General features: G+C 34.2%; 1 protein-coding gene across 12 annotated transcripts in view; it reads left to right on the top strand.

Moving 5' to 3' along the window:
* The window catches only part of VPS13B (vacuolar protein sorting 13 homolog B), a 434757-nt gene that overhangs the window by 50052 nt on the left and 366998 nt on the right, over positions 1-17707 (top strand). For 9 of the 12 annotated variants that reach the window (XM_077187531.1, XM_077187521.1, XM_077187524.1 and 6 more), the window contains exons 7-12: positions 2671-2845; positions 7691-7956; positions 10668-10763; positions 11114-11236; positions 13349-13486; positions 14869-14956. In XM_077187531.1, coding sequence (XP_077043646.1) covers positions 2671-2845; positions 7691-7956; positions 10668-10763; positions 11114-11236; positions 13349-13486; positions 14869-14956 — 886 coding nt within the window. Of the gene's footprint in view, positions 1-2670; positions 2846-7690; positions 7957-10667; positions 10764-11113; positions 11237-13348; positions 13487-14113; positions 14154-14868; positions 14957-15052; positions 15109-17707 lie in introns of those variants that run through there. The other 3 variants (XM_077187552.1, XM_077187556.1, XM_077187534.1) reach the window with 3 other exon arrangements.

Genomic DNA, 17707 nt, shown 5'->3' with positions numbered 1-17707 from the left:
TTTGGAGGCTTTTCAAAATATCCTTTAAAATTTTAAGTAAAATGAAAAGATTATACTGTTGTGTTTTGCTAAAGGAATTTTTAAATTGTGTTTTGTTCATATGATGCAATTAGTTTATGTACAGAAACAGCATCTAAGTAAAGAAGTTATGCTCTCTAATATTTTCATTTTTTCCTGGAGTTTTAAAAAACCCCCATAATTGTAAAGGGGGAAAGAAAGTCTGCAGATAATCTGTTAAAAAACCCCCGGTGGTATATTTTAGGGTGTCTGCAATAAGATGGAAACGATTTTTTTTCCTTAAGTTATTGTTTCAAATGTAGCTCCAGCTCTTATGAATAACATGAAGCATCAGTGGATTTACACTCTGTGGTGTACCATGTGACATGGATTACCAAACCACACTCAGCTCCTAGTGAGCAGAGGCACAACATTATTATTATTATTATTAGTATTAGTATTAGTATTAGTATTAGTATTAGTATTAATAGTATTAGTATTACTATCTGTGGGTCATCAGGATGCAGTTTTTTAGCGACTGCCTAAAATATTTAGCCAATGATTGGAAATAGCTGTTTTTTCATAGGGCTAAAGCAAAAAGAACTGCTATTAATAAATATAACAACTTCATTAATGGAATTAAATTTTATCTGAGGATGCTAAAATCCTTTTAAAAGCCTCTGTTGCAAATGGTATTACTGTAGCTTCAGCACCCTGAAGGGTTGGTTGCTGAAGGACAGTGGGTTTTCCAACTCAGGACAAAAGCCAGCAGTGATCCATCTTTCTCTCCAAATCTGGGAGGTTCTTGCTAATGTGAACTTTAATACTATGTGTTATTAACTTACTAAAGCATGTCTGATTTTAAGTCTTGAGAGGAGGTTTCCAGGACATGTGCCCTTTTGGTTTCTTTGTAGGGGCTAGAACATTTTAATAATCTTCATAATTTTGATTACTATGTCCATTGCTAAGTTTTGGCTAAACTAATCTTAGGGAGTTTTAATGGAGTTAAAACTTTTCTTAAAACTTCTCAAAGGAGGACCATTTTTAAGTGCTTGGATATGTTTTTGTATGTGTTTGAACTGGGAACACTCAGCTCCTACTTTTAGTTTTAGAATGAAAATAATGTACGTGAGTGGAGGTGACAAAACACACATAAATTATTAGAGTTGTAAGCTTTTTGTTGCTGTTCTTGTAAAATTCATCATGGAATGAGGCAACCATGAGGCAGATGAGCTGATGTGGACTGGCGATGTGAATCCTGCCTCCACCTCTTTGTAGCAGCACTGAGATTTGTCTGACCTCTCAATAATCTAAATCCACTCATTATGTTGACACTGTGTTGGAAGCGAGCTCCACACAAAGATAACAGTTTTCCTACAGTTTTAGGGAGATGAGTCAATCTTCTGAGGGGCAGCTGAGTTCCACTGACAGAGGAATTATATTCATTGCCTGCAGTGCTGCTTAGTGTTCCTGTCCTCCACTAGCACATATGCTCTTTGTGTGCCTTTAAAGAGGCTTCTGGCAAAGCAATCTTTTTTTTTTTCCTTCCACATCTTAAGAGATTTATTCCTTATCCATCCTGTTGTTCTTCTGCACAGGAAAGGTTTGCTGTTAATAATTTTAAATCAACTGGCCTTGGAAAATTGGCATACAAGGATTAATTTTTAATTTCCAAAATGTATCTTAGGAGTTTACATGCTTTTTTATTTCAGAGAATTAAAAAAAAAAAAAAAAAAAGCATAATTCTGACACCTGACATATTTCATCTTGTCTGTGTAAACAGCTGATATAATGTTAGTACTCATTCTCTGTGACATGGGCTAAGACTTCATTAATTTGCACATATGAAAGTATTAGCATGTATTTATACAAATACTGATTTTACCACTATATAATTTACCCATGGATGTGCTATACTGTGTACAAAGTAACTTTACATGGTTTTTGAATTGGATTGCATTTAGGCCAACACTGATATGTAATTACTTTTAATTTCCATTATTTTCACCTGCAACATGTAGAAACTGGACCTGGAGCTGAAAATATATCTAATGTTGGAGAGTAGTTTTGGTACAATAATTTTATTTTATAGAGCTCTTACGTAATGAAAGGTACCTTTCTTATCTTGTTTGACTTTGATGTTATCGAATGATCACATACTCAAAATACTTTAAGGTATTTAGCTGTTTAACAGCTAAAATTTTTAAAGAAGGATAAGTTTTCATTCCAAAAAATTTAGTCTGTCCAAAGCTTTCTTTCATTTAGTGAAAGGTGCCTTAACTGCACGTTTGAAACAGAATATTCAGAGGAGCCAGTTTTCTGCACTGCAGTTGGAATTAATTCTTCCCCCCATTACTTGGCCACTTGGAACAATGTTTGGTGTGGGAAAGAATGGAAATGAAGGACCTTGTATTTTAAAACCAGTATATCTAGAGTTTATCTAGATATACTATCTAGATATCTAGGTTATCTAGAGCATGCAGAGATTTGAAAGAAACCCTATAATGAAAATAAAATTAGAGCACTGTAAGAGCATTTATTAAATGCTCTTACATCACCTAGATTTAAGAAAATTCTTCAGCAATAACTTTAAAAAACAAATACATAAATGTTTCTGTATGTGTAAAACGTGTTTTACTCTTTTTACGTTTTTGTTCTCTTTTCATGTTACAGATTCACACATTAGTTGAAAGTTTGAAACTTTCAATCTCTGATCAGCAACTTCCTATGTTTATACGTATAATGCAGCTTGGGATTGCTCTGTATTACGGAGAAATAGGCAACTTCAAAGATGGGGAAAGTGAAGATTTGATTTGCCACACTAAAGATATGTTGGGAAATATCACAGGTGAGTATAGTTTTTAATTTGTAAGAAGAAATGTTAAAAACATTCATTTCTTTGCTTTTTGCAAATGTAAATATCCAAGTCTAGTTCTTGCCAAGTATCTTGATAGTCTTGCAGTTTGCTAGAGGCATTGTACTGGGTAAGGATTCAGTGCTTTCACATGCTTAATGTTATGTTCTATAATTCTGATGGTCTTAATTAAACTGAGATTAAATATGATCTAAGAAGACCATTTTGGGAGTTGTGACACTGTAGGGTACTTTGGATTTGTCTGTCAATATATCATGCATTAAGGCACCTTTCCATAAGCAAGTTTGAAACTGGCAGCAGCCACGTTTGAGCTAAATAAGAGAAAAGCCAAAGCGTGCTTCTTAATTTCTTCGAAAATGGTCATTGAGAATAGATGTGTCAGAACTTGTCCTAAGCAAGGAAGTATTGCTTTGCACTGTTTCCCATAGTTCTGTCCTTTTACCTTTTCTGGTCTCAACTTTTTATTTTCATATAACATGTATTCCTTCTTCTGTGTGATCTTTTGTGGTAACTTAGTGCAACAGGATCTCTTCAGGAGCATTGCACTGATGAGGGGTGAATGTTCTTCATCTTTGTGTGATTGCTTCCCATCTGCTGCTTCTCAGGCACATGGGGTGACTCTTGGGGTGATTCTGTGCAGGGCCTGGAGTTGGACTCAGTAGTCCTTGTGGGTCCCTTCCAACCCAGCTTATTCTGCAATTATCTGAGTTTATTTAGAGATTTGTATTTTAATTTAAATCTCCTTAAGACAAAAGTTTTGGTTATCTTTCCAAGGTTGCATTTGAGTCTGGGGAAATAGGAAGAGAAATTTTCACCTAGGAAATTCTTGGAATTTCATTTGAAGGTGACATAGGTCTCTTAAGCTAGGCTTAAATTTATAATATTACAGCAGTTTAAAGCTATGCATAAACTATTAAATTATGTTCTGTTGAAGAAATATACCATTTTAATTTGCATTGGGAGACTGTAATTTTTAAAAAAATTCCGTGTTGCTGTCTTTGCTGTCTTCTCTGGTTTCAGAGAAATAGATGCATGATGGGTAAATGACAGCAGTGGAAATTTTTTTTCCAAATATGGCCTTCACTGTTGTTTGGCACAGATGACTGTTTCACTCTTATTTCAGATAAGTAACATGACAGAATCCTCTGTCATGTTACTGCTGTGTGGAAATGAGAAAACAAATAAGGTATCTGTAAATAGTTCTCTCTTACTGTCTCTGAAGATGGGTTTTCTGCACTAGGAACTCTACATTGCAAACATGAGTGCATTACACAAGACATGATTAGAAGTAATTAATATTCTGCAAATATTGGCTTAATATTCTGCTGAGGCTTTAAAAGCATACAAGTTTTAGAAAAATCATCAGTGTGTATTTTAATAACTTTTTGTATCTAACCAATGATTTGTACTATTTACAGGAGAAAGTGTCAGGAAGTTTTCTCTGAAGCACTTCATTGCCCTTGCTTTCAGGCAGAGGGTTGTCTCTGCATCATGAATATCTTTCTTTTGTTAGAATGAAGTTTTCCCCAAATTTGGCTAAGTGTTTATGCCATGGAGAATGACAATGTATTTAGAGTTGCTTGAATTTTGTGGCTGCATTCCTGGAGTCAGTAAGGCAACTAGGGCTATTTGAATACAGGAAAGGCACAGAAAGAAGAGAGAAATCATATGACTCAATATGAGAACAGCTGGGATGGGTAAGCAGTGACTTTCAGATGAAAAAAATATAAGGATTGGAGACAGAGTAACTGGGATGAGAAAACTGGAAGGAAGCTTTAACTGTGGAAGAGGACAGAAGTCAGCAGAGCTATGCGGGTTTTACTCAGCTTCTTTTGGTTAAGGCGTGAAAATGTGGTGATACAAATATAATTTAAGCAACGATTAATGTTAAAAGGCATCTTCCTACAAGTACACAGTTGCTTTTGCATCTAGAATTAAATTTGAAGTTCTTACATCCAAATATGTGTAAAATCTTCAGCAGTCCATCTTGTCATCTCTATATTAATGAATGCCTTCAGGAAGGTTGAATTGCAATTGCTGTTGGTCAGTCCCATTTGCATTCTTTTGAACAACTGTCAGTTTGACTTCCTAGCTTTTCATAAGACAGCCATCTCAAAAAGAAATAATCTAATGTAACTCTACACTGTTATACACAAGATGTTTCAGAAGGGTCAGGAATAAGACTAAGATTGCAAAAGAAATCTGTAATTGCTTACACAGCTTTTGTTCAACTATGCTGTGCTCTAACATTATTGTTGTACTTGATTATATGATCATATGTATTTGACAGAACTATCTCCTTCAGAACACAAGACAGATGGCAAATTTTGGATGGCCAAGGCAGAGATGTAGAGGCAGTTTTTGAAGCCCATTTATATCTTTACTGCAAAATATTTTGCCACACAAAAGCTAAAATGGTCATACCATTTATGCTTATTTCCAGTGTCTTATTTGTGAGTTTGTAGTAGCTTCTTTGGTTTATAGCAGACAAATTGTGAATAAGAAAGTGAATTTTAATGTATACATTATTTAGTGATGCAAGAATGAACATCTACGTCTCTCTGTCCTTGAAGCATGTACTAAGCTTCACCCATACAGTTTCATGGCTGATTCAATGAGATGAAAATTCATGCTATTGCCAGCAGGGATGCATTCCTTCCTTCTTCCTCTAGTGCCAGCACTTGTATTCATGTGGCCACAGGCTAGGCTGGATCACCCATACCTGGCAGAAAACGTAGACAGACAGAGAAATAAATAAATAAATACCAAGAGAGTAATTTTCTACTAGGTTAATTCCAGATTTATATTGAGAGATACCAGTTCCAGACTCTTATTACAGATAAATATCTCAAACCCTTTAAGAGAAAGTAAATTTCTGAAGGTCAAACTTGATTTGAGCATGCAAGCAGTGAGATGCACTCACACTGCACTCTTGTAATATATATTAAATGTATTTCTTAACTGGAATCACTGCCCTGCATTATGGAGCAAGACTTCCAGTGTGAACTATGAATGGCTAGAAAAAAAAGGCTTTAGAAACCTGACGCAGGGTAACATTTTGTCCTTTAACATTTTGTCCTTAACTCATGTAAGTAAAACAGTGTTTTTGTCATTATGTTTCACTATCCAATATGTTTGCAGGCAATGAAGTGGTTAGTGTAGTTAGTTCAAACTAAAGAGACTTTGTGTTTTCCACGTACATGCTCTCCTTCATATATTTCTTGTTATAAATGAATTTACAGTGTATTTATGTTTGTAGTGTTTAGAGAATGTTGTGTGTTGTTTATCAGGCTGATGTGCATATTTTCTTAAGTTTGGTGATTGTATAGGGGCTCTAGTAGTTTTAATTTAGTGATAGAAAATAGATATAGCTTCCTCTTTCAATTTTCTGTCTCACAGTATATAGATAGAGGAGATAGGGTTAAATGGTGCTAATTTTAATGTTTTCCAAAATATTAAAGGCTATGATAATCCAGACTATTACTTGGCATATTTTTCTGTTACCTCTGTGTACTTCAAAAAGGGGTATGCTACATGATGGCTGAAATTTATGGCCAGGTAGACCAAATGTTATGCATGACCCAGGTTCTACAGCTCCACCTTCTTTTCAGTTTTTGCCAGGCCTTCCACCATTTCTTTTGTGCTTGCCAACAGCAGTCTGTACTAAACTACTTGAGTCATGATCAGTATCAGGTTTTTTCTTTCTACAGCTGACAGTTCTTCCTCTTGGCTTTTTCCAAAATTTTACGTGCACCTCTTCTGTATTTGCTGTGTTTCAAGATTTGTTTCTGGATTTAAATCTGCTCCTTGAGACTTGTGTGAAGGGAGTAGAAAGGGAGCTTGCACCGCCTTTGTGGGAGGACATACCCTTGCCTCTTAAGCAAGTGCAGAGAATTCTCAGGAGTGTTTTTTATTCCTCTTTCCTCAGTTATGCAAGTATAAAGAGAGTAGAAGGCTAAAGACTAGTTAGACTAAGCAATAAAAGGTCTGAAACTTGTAAAAATGGGATCTCTGAGATTCAAAATACATTAATAGAATTGCAATATGGCTATTTCTGTTCTCAGTTAAATGATTCATTGAACATAATGGTTGCCTTCAGGAACAGTACTGCATCCAGTACTACCTATAGTAATTCTGAAGTATTTAATAGCCCTCATGAGTCCTACAAGAGTGGTGATGAAACCAGATAAAAGCTATTTGTGCTCTTTGTACATGCAGTACATTACCTACCTGTTTAGATCATGAGTCTTAGACTTGAATCTTTGGGGAAGTTCTTACTTTGTTCTGCATGCGATCTCTACTGATTTTCACAGGTGACCAACATTTTGACTTTTGACTCACAGATGGGTACCAGCTTCTTTGAGCATAGATTACTTGTAGTTAGTTATGTAGTAGCATAGATTAACTTGAAGTACTTTTGAATTTAATTTTAAAATTGGAAACTATAAGATCATAATATCAATATTTAGTCAGATTTAAGTTTACGGCTTTAGGAAGTCTTTAATGAAAGCAGTCTTGAAGACTTGTGGTATAGATGGCAAATTCTGGTCTCACTGCAGATGTATGATACTAAAACTATGGCAAAGACACTTAATATTTTTTGGAGAAAAATGTTAATGAATCAAAGATGTGCTTGAAAACTCATATTCAGTAATTTAAAATTTGTACTTTGGACTTCCTATGATTGTAAGCCAAGTATCAGTGAATGCTGTGTGGAATACAGTCTAAGATAAATTTCACATACCATAAATTTGAATTTAATAAATAAATTTTTAAGTATGGTTTATCTGAAATTCAGCTTGGTTTTTGTTTTAAAAGGCACAGAAGATGAAGCAAGCTCAGTAATGCAATATCCTACACAGTACATTAGTCAAGATCCTTATTTCCATCAGGATGATGACCAGCAACAAGGATGGGTTTCTTGGGCTTGGTCTTTTGTTCCTGCTATCGTGAGTTATGATGATGAAGAGAATGATTCTGGTGGAATTGGTGATGGAACAGCAGAACAGCAGAAGTCTCAGTCCCTCAAGGATCCTATTATTTCAGTTGGGTTTTACTGTACAAAGGCAACAGTGACTTTTAAGGTAAATATTTCTCTGTGTCATAAAGGATTCATTTGACTTATTGAGGAAGTGCATAAAGATTTCCTTAGCATTCAAATACCGTTTGATTCAAGACAAATATTGTTGATATTATGAGGGGAATATTAAGTTAATGTATAACAAGAAATGTGAAAGCTGAAAATTCCTGTTCATCATACTGGACTGATAATGGCAATGTGAGTAGTTTTTGTTATTTGAGCTAGAATTTGAGTGTGAACTTCATAATGTTCAAAAGAAACCACTTAATTTACTTAGATTGATATTTTTGATAGAAAGAAGATGGGAAGAAAAGCCTGAAAGCTTTCTGTGAACGTTCATTGCAGTATTCTATCTATCTAATATTTATACAAATACGTATTTCTTTATAAAAGCTCCTCTAATTTAGAGCTAGGATTGGAGGAATTTTTTGAAACTACTCTTTTTTTTTTTTGGACTATTGTATGTGAGAATACCAATTTAACTTGATAATGTTGAATTCATTTTCCATAGGTGGAAATTTTATTGAAGGAAAAAAAGATAAATAGTACATATAGGCTGAGCTACAAACAGTATATGTAGAGAAAGATTTAATATAAGCTCTAAGCGCAGCTGGAAATTGTTGCTGGCCTTCTAATATTTTGTAAGTTTGCAGAAGGGAATATGGAGACTCTGACTAAGATATTGAGATGTACTTACAGAAATTAGAAATTAAGGTATTGAATTAAGAGAATACTTGTAATGTTTCAAATATTAAAATATTCAAATTCAAAAATTCAAATATTCAATATTTGCAAGCGATTCTATGTGCATAACTACACCAAGTGGCTCTTGGCTTTACAAATAAGCATGTATTAAATCAAGGTCAGAACTTTGCCACAGAGTTATTTAGGGTGATTTTTGTGACTTGGAGCCTTTCAGATTAACTGCAAGACTTTTGTAACTCCCATGCAAAAATGATGTGCCTGATTATACCCAATACCATCAGGAGCTCTCTGTCCCTTTTTTGCCTGTTTGGCTTGACATCTGTGCACAAGAATGTTTTATGGGGCTTTATGCCTAATTTAGCTATTTTTGTTTGGTGGTGTAGAAGGGCATTTAGCTGCTCAGCAACTGCCTGAAAGGGTGAGACAAGTGCCTTTGGAAGCTGCAGATATTCTGTGGGGATGTTGATGTTTTAAGCCTTCAGCCACAAGAAAAATTTGGTTGAAAAATTTGAAGATATCAACAGCATTCACGTGTTCATTTGTGTTCTTTTGTGTCAGTCTGCTTCAGCTCTCATTAAGAGAGGCTAAAAATAAATATTATAATTTTGTTCCCTCCATTAATTATATTCCTGGGACACCACTTAAAACATGAATTATATTCCTGGGAATATAATTAATTGTATTCCTGGGACACCACTTGAAACATGAACAAGCCACTAAAGTTCAAATTTCTCATTTATCATGGCTCAGCATCTTCTTTTACACTATGTCATACAGTAGTAATTTTTTGCTCTTGTTCTTCATTCAAGAAAACTCATTAAAAATAATATAAACTTATTTTTTGAACATGTGTTTTGCTAGAGACGGTCTTCCTAATGCTTCATTTGCAAATTCACGCATTTTATATTAGGAAGTGATTAAAAACTACTCAAAATGTAACATTTTGCATTTTAGAAATTTTAAATGTGATGTATGATGCTAATATGGTGACAGGAGGAAAACAGAATTCATTGTTCTGCTTGCATGCAAAGAGTGTATGGAATTAATTTGTGGTTCATATTTTGGTTAAAAAATAAGGTCAAGTTTCTGCATTAACATTTTGAATAGTTGATATCATTCCAGCTAAAAATCATGCCAAATTAAATGTACCGTTTTCTAATAATGGTGAAAACTATTCTTGTAATTTCTGAGTTCTTTTAATCAATTAATTGCTTTTCCTCTGCAATAATTGCACACAGGTGAAGGGTGATCAGTGACTTTTTTCATCCAATTTTCTTGGACATTCAGATTACACAATTTTAAATTGAAACAGCATCCATGTGTATCCAGTCTTGAAAACAAAGAGAGTGTGTAGATATTCGTTTATAAAAATTAGAATTTGAAGTATTTAAACTGTTCACCAGAAACTAACTTGAGTTTTTTTGTGCCAAATGTAACATATTCAATATAGAGTGCATCTTTTTACTTGTTTTTCTTAGCTCAACATTATGTGCTTTTTAACCTGTGCATGTTTTCCCATTTTGAATTTTTATATCAAAATCATGCAAGAAATATAAATGCATGTTGCTCTTGATTGCCATGACATGAAACAAAGATGTGTATGGTTATAATCAAAATGTGTCTGCAATACTATAATGATGTTTAATTATTTTCTGGGGAAAATAAATCAAGTATTAATGGATTCTTACAGGAGTTTATAAGCTTGATATCTATAGCACAACTGTGTATCTGTTTCATCTTTTCACACAGTTTCTCTTTAGATAAGCAAACTGAAAATACTATAGTGGATTTTAAGCATTCTGTTATAGCATATTTCAAACCGAAGTTGAACATGAGACATTCTGGATATGGATAATGTGCTACAGCTGTTTAATTGCACCTGTTTCCTGACAGTTAATGTATTTTTGCCCATAGTTTACTTTGTCTTTATCAGTTCTGTGTATTAATGACCATACTGTCATTGAATACTAATATTGACTTTTATAAGGTCTTTATCCTGTTCTTCTGTAGCTCACTGAAATGCAAGCTGAAAGTAGTTATTACAGCCCTCAGAAAGTAAAATCCAAAGAAGTCATATGCTGGGAACAAGAAGGAACAACAGTTGAGGTAATTTTACATTGACAGGGCTTTTTTGGTACATTTAAAGTAATGTACCAAATAGTTGCTGGTAAAATATTTGCTGGTAAATAAAATTATTTAATTGCTGATCTTTTATGTTCTGTCATATTGTATGCATTTGTTGTAATAATCATGTAGATATTAACTCTCTAAACTTCTGTGTTGTAGTGGTTGAGCACTATAGTAATACCTTTCTTTCTAGTGCCCTGTATGTTGCTATTTATTAAAACTCTAAATATATAAACTAAGTATATTTTGCTTCATTTTTGTCCATCTTCTCTACTTCTTGTGGAATAGAAGGCTTAAAAATTTATCAGTTTATTCTTTTTCCTCACTAGGTCCTTATGAAAGGTGAACTTTTTTTTGATTGCCAAATAGGTTTTGTTGGTTGCCAAGCTATGTGCCTTAAAGGAATTATGGGAATTAAAGATTTTGAAGAAAATATGAATAGGAGTGATGAAGTGAGTATGTTGAAATATCAGTTGATTTCCTCAGTAAGCAATTTTGTTATCCTTTATTAAAATATCTGTTTGCAAAAATTGAAAAGACTGCTGTTACCAGCTGTGATTTTTGGATGTTACTGTGTTACAGAACTCAGTGTCTATTCCTTAGAGTTAAAAAGACAAATATCTCAGATTGAGAAGAGGCAGAACATAAGACTTTTTAAAAATCTTTTTGGACAGTAACCCATTGTTGCCTTTGTGATTTTGTATAACAAATTAAAATATAATTTAAAGTCTTTGAAAGTACTTAAATCAACCAAAGATTGGAAGGGAAAAAATGGGAACACTGTATGGTGAAGATAATAGAAATGTGGCACAAATACTGAATGAGTGTCTTACCTCACTTTTCAGGAAGATTGAGAGCAGTATGAAGTGAAGGAGTTAGACAGTATTAATTCTTGTATTTTAAATAGATGCAAATCTTCAATTGTTTAAGAAAAAATCAGGTATCATTATGAACTACTTTAAAATTATTTAGTGAAGTGTTGAATGAAATTCTAAATTCAATAATGATGATTTTTAGGTTATGTGTAGATAGGGTAATGCCCTAAAGTATTGGAGAACAGGGACTATTATCTATGTTTAAATAAAAACAAATAATATAGACAAGAAGAGACCTGTTAACTTGATGTTAGTGCTCTGTGAACTCTTGTAAAGTATTCTAGAAAGGAAAATAAGGAATATGGAAGAAAATAAGTGTCTGTATTTGTCAAATATCTCCTAATCTGGGAAATTGTATACTGTATTATGGTAGATGTGATGGGGCAGCTTCTTACCTTTCCCTGTGAGAGCATCATGGCTTGGCACCCATCTCAGGTGTTTGTGTTTGCAGAGCAGAAAACAAGAAAATATCATGACATGGCTGCTGAGTATGACATTGTTGGGATTTTAGGGATGCAGTGGGACACACTATGTGGCTGGTGTGCTGTTATGGATACACACAGGCTTTTCCAGAAGGAGAGGCTGGGGAGGCAAGGATGAGCCAACTGTAAAAATGCTATACTGGCCTTGTTAAGGGAGGCCAACCAAGGGAGATGTGGTTGGGGATGTGAGGGTGGACAGCCACCTTGTCTGTGGCAACTGAGATTGTCAGGTATAAAATCTTGAGAGAATTGATTTTTTTAGACTGAGGTGAGTGGGTGAGCAAGAGAATTTCACAGAATCATAAAATTGTCTCTTTTGAAATGAACCCAGAAAAAAACATCAAGTCCAACTCTTTAGTGAATAGCCCATACAGGGATTGAACCCACAGCTGTGGCATTATGAGCCCCATGTTCTGACCAATGGAGATAATTTCCTTTAAGTTGGTTAATAAGGAACATTTGGGGTTTTATTCTTACTCATTTTTCTGCCACTCTCTAGTCCAGGAATTTAGGAAAGTATCTGCTTTATGACAGTGGTGATGATACTATTTGCCTGTTGTCTGTGTATTGCTGTGGTTGTGGGATTGGTCCTTTCATAAAGGTTCTGGCTCTGCCTGTGATTGAGAATAGATAGTTGGAAAAAAAAAAAATCTCCTAAAAAACTTGTTTGGATTAACAACTCTTGTTAGGAAAGTTGTATTGATTTCAGAAGGGTAGAAGCCTGGGAGGAGGCATGTTAAAATCTAGATGAATAAAGAATGATAATGTAGCAATGAGGTCATACATGGAAATAACTGATTGCCTTGAAGATGATAAGTACAGCATCTGAAAGGATTGGGCAGCCAGAAATAGAGTGTGCAGTGACAAGTTTGTATACAGAAGAGGATTAGGGCAAGATTTGGAGTGATGATGGTCTGAGGTTATTTGCTGTTAAAATGCAGCTATTATGTTCTATATCATGAGTTGTATCATATTCATTGGTTCAGGCAATTTTTCTTCATTTGAAAATGAGGAAGGAGTGCACAGGAACTTGTGTTATATGAATTAAATTAATTTCATTGTTTCATCTTCATTCATAATGAAACATGCTCTTGAGGGTTACTACTCTGTGTGTGTCTTATTTGTGTTACAACAGAATTGAACTACTCTGTTAACTTGACTGAATTTTTTTTTCTTTTCCTGCTTCACTTTCTACTGCCTCTTGAAGGAGGCATGCTTCTTTAATTGTGGAGAAAATCTGAGCGTGAAAGGAATGACATACCTTACCAATTCACTATTTGATTACAGAAGTCCAGAAAATAATAGTATTCGTGCAGAATTTATATTGGATGCAGCTCATCATAAGGTCAGAGAATTACATTTTTCTTATAAAAAAATTTCCAATGCTCTCTAATGAATTTCTTCTAATTATTTAGATCTGTGTACTATTAGAGGACTGAATTCTCTTTACTTTTACACATTTAAATGAGTCTTACTTAGCAGCTGGCCAAACAAAAAAAAAAGTAAATATGTTTGTGTCAAAAAAAAGACACCCACAAAAACCAAGCCAAAAAATGAGCCAAACTGAAAAAACATGTCCAAAAGAAACCTCAAACTCCCCTCCTGCCCCAAAAACTGAATTAATGTCATAGTTTCCAAAAGCAGTAACCACAGAACATATTAAGAGGAAAAGAGACATATGGGAGAATACTAGCAAAAGTCAAGCTTTACCAGCACATGTTTTAAACCCAGACAGTAAGTAGTCTAGGGTCTTCAAACTAAGAAGTGCTGTCAGATTTGGACAGTATTAATTTTATTGCTTGCGTTCTATATTGGTCTACTCAGAGAAAATTTTGCGAATTCTCCCTTTTGTGGAGACAAATTTTCAGTCACCTCTAGTCTCTATTGTTGTAAATTGTGCAGTAAAGCTTTATTCCTTGGTTGTCTGCCATTATTAAAGACCAGTTGTAATGACCAAGGTGGTCCTTTCCAGTTGTGTTCATAGGTGGAGGTCTGTGCTGTTTGTTGTACAGGTAAGCCATTTACAATTTTGGAATGTATCTAATTTCCTTTAAATTTAAATTTAATTATTTCACCTTTTTATTGCTGTTGATAAAGTGTAATACCGAATAATCATGTGAAAAAATGAGTTTAGTAAAATCACAAGTACTTATAGTCAATCTTTTCCCATAGTGTGTTTTAAGCTTTATTCTATCCTTGGTCTGTCTTCAGTGCTTGCACAATTTGCCCATTTTTTGGCAAGATTGGAAGCAAATTTGCTGTGTGATGTATTATATTATGTATGAATCCCAATGCTGGCATAATGTCTTGATAAGTTTCCTGCTGTTGAAAGATAAAACCACAATATTCCTTGAATAGCAAAGCCAAATTGAACAAGCTGAAGTTTTCAGCATATTTAATTAGGTTGATGTGTTGCATGCAAGAGGTCAAATGAAGAATAGTTACTTCATTAAAGGTACTGATTGACTCGATGTAATTGATGAATTGGTCAGCATGTCCACAGGAATTATGGATGTGCATTTGTGTGGCCTCAAATGGAAGTTACATTACCTATCAGAAAGGTCAATTCTTGTGATAACCTCTGTCCTTTGCTTTGATAAGCCTTTCCCTGTGTTGATGCACAAATCCAAACATGAATATATCTCTCTAGTACCAGTCTATCAGTTGGTAATCTCAAGTTTCTTTCCTTATACAACATTTTCTTTGTTTGCTTTGCTTTGTTGGTAGGAGACATACACAGAGATAGCTGGAATGCAGAGGTTTGGGGCTTTCTACATGGATTACTTGTATACAATGGAAAGCATCGGTGGCAAAGGTACCTTTTTTCCTTTGTTTACCCTGATAAATAATAGAAACAAAGACTTTTCATGCCCAGATGGTCCTTGACCAACTGTCCTCTAACTTACCTTAGATTTACCATCAGGATCATCATTAAAATGCTTTCATCTTCATTGATGTCCTTCAGAGGTTAGTTGTTTTGGTTAGCTGTTGATTGTTGGTATTCTTCGTCTTTAATTTTTCTTTTCTTGCATAAGTAATCAAAATGGTATTTTTTATAGTTGCTAAACTGAAAGTAAGTATTTTGTAGCAGTGGTGGAATTAATAAAATATGATGTCTTTTTAAAAAAAGTTATTATTATTAACTTTTCACATTTAAAATATCTTGAAAAACCCTGGTTGAAGAATGAGATTGATCGTATACTTAGCACAGAAGATGAAAAGGGCTATTGTTTTTCTTCTATGAAGAAAAATGCAAGGATGGAAGAAAGTATGAAGAATTATCTTTAAATATATGTATCTAAACAACTTGGTGAACAAATACTACTCTAAACTTTGTACATATTCTAAAAAAACTATTCTAAATAGTTTTTTGTGATTCCAGTAAATTCTTTTCTAAATTGGAGAAGTGGATTTAATGAAGTAAGTGTGTCTACTTTTGTGAGTGTCACAAAAGCTGGGACAAAGGAGTTAATCTATCAGCAAGTAATATGTTTATATTTTTTCACAGATATTCTTATCACTGATTGTGATATAATTTCCCCCTCCCTCCTCAGAACACTGTCATTTACAGCTGCTATTCTGCAGTTTTATTGTCAAATTAATCTTACTTTCTTCCCCATCTGTGTATTTATTATTGTGAATACTATTTCTCTGGATATTTGTTGGGAACTTCTTGCTATTTTGTGACTGAACATTTATCTGTCCTGGCTACATAGTCCAACTCATCTGAGGTTTTTTTTGTGTTTCTATTTCTGTGTAAGAGAATTCACAACTCCTAGTGTTTGGCTTTGTTTTCTGGACGTGGTGGACATTAAGTCTAAAAGGAGTAGGAAAGAAACTTCCAGTTTCCTTAGGGATGGCTCATGAAACATTTACAAAAATAAGTAAATGATGCTATTGCCCTCAGCAGTAGAGCTATACACAGGAAATTTAACAGTTCTTTCCTGACTCTGAGGCTTTCCTCTGTACCATGAGAGTGGTGTGAAGCTCTGAAAATTTACAATTAAGTCAAACATATACTGCAGACTTCTTCTGGTTTTAATAACAATATAAGTGTTTAATTGCACACTGAACTCCTATGTAGAGAAGTTGAAAACCTTGGGTAAGCCTTATCGCCTTTTGAATCTTAGTGTAGAAATTTAAATATGCACAGACTAAGTGCATTATGAAGAAAAATTGATTTTGTGGAGTATTTTTTCTTGTTTCTCTGAATGCATAAGGAATGTTATGATCATATCTCTTCCCGACTTTTAACTAACGCTTTTCAGAAATTACTGAACTCAGAAATGCTTTTTTACTTTCCTCGGTGTCAGACTATTGTATTTTCTGACTATGTTTTTCCCTGTTTTTCCATCCCACGAGGATGATTTCTTATAGCCTTGGCTTCTATTTTCTCCATCAGTCCCTAGGAAAACACCTCACAAAATGTAGCTTGGCTTTCTATCAAGTCTTACTGTGTGCTTTTATTTCCTTTAATTTCAGGAACCCGGCTGTGTAAAATAATAGAATAATTAATTTTTAAATTGTTTAAATGGTTGTTGTTTTTCTAGAGTCAAGAACTTAAAATCTTAAATTTTACAATGGTTTTTTCCCTCAGAAAAGCAGACGTGATGCTTTCTGCTAGTTATTTTCTAGCTAATTTTTCCACATTGTGAGTTAAATGCAGAGTTGTTCAATAGAATGTAAACAAATAGGTGCAAAATATTTAGTTAAGATGAAGGTATAAATGCATTAAGATTCTGAAAACAGTCTAAATCTGCTGCATTTTTAATGTGTTTTTTATATGAAAGTTTGCATTTTACTATTTCTTATTTTGGTATAACTGTTTTTAGTTACCATTACTGCACCCCACATACCATAAAAAAAAAACGAACCAAACTTAAGTTATAGGAGGCACTTACTGTGATTGTAAGATTTTTATCTGTCAAGGCAATTTTGGTTTGACACATTCTTTGCACCTTTAACCTTTCCTGAAGCATAGGATTACTGATTAAACCACAAGTGCCTCCTGGATAACATTAACTCTCAGGAGTTTCATCTGTCATTTACAGAAGTGCATTAATCAATTTCAGTATTTTGAATGAAAGCAAGATAGTCATGCACAGTAGTCTTATTTAGACATTTTGTCTGTCTTTCCTTTATTTTTCTGTTTTTCTGCTTTGTATTTCAGTGCAGAACAATTTATCTGAAACATTATGTAGCCTGTCAGTTCCCTGATCACTGATTTGCATGACCTACAGAGCTAGCAGCGTGTGCTGTTGAAGTTACCTTTTGTTTGTAATGTGTACCTCTCTACTGGCAACTTTATTATGCAGCACTCATTTTGATATTTTTGGTTGATTAGAATTAGACATACAATTTACAGGGAGCTTGAAAACTTAGTGGTTGAAAATTGGTTTTCTGTATGCATCCATGAAGTTTCAAGATCACCTACTTGATGATTGGCGTTCTTTATGCATCCATGAAGTTTCAAGATTACTTACTTCTGTAGAACCAATAGGTTTTCTGCCTTTTCTATTTGCATTTAGGTGGAATTAACTGGAACCATTCCAAAAAGTGGTTTGTA

The sequence above is a fragment of the Agelaius phoeniceus genome, chromosome 1 (genome assembly GCF_051311805.1).
Source record: "Agelaius phoeniceus isolate bAgePho1 chromosome 1, bAgePho1.hap1, whole genome shotgun sequence".
Classification (NCBI taxonomy): Eukaryota; Metazoa; Chordata; class Aves; order Passeriformes; family Icteridae; genus Agelaius; species Agelaius phoeniceus.
Note: the sequence above shows the minus strand (reverse complement) of the source record. Positions and strands in the feature narration are given on the sequence as shown.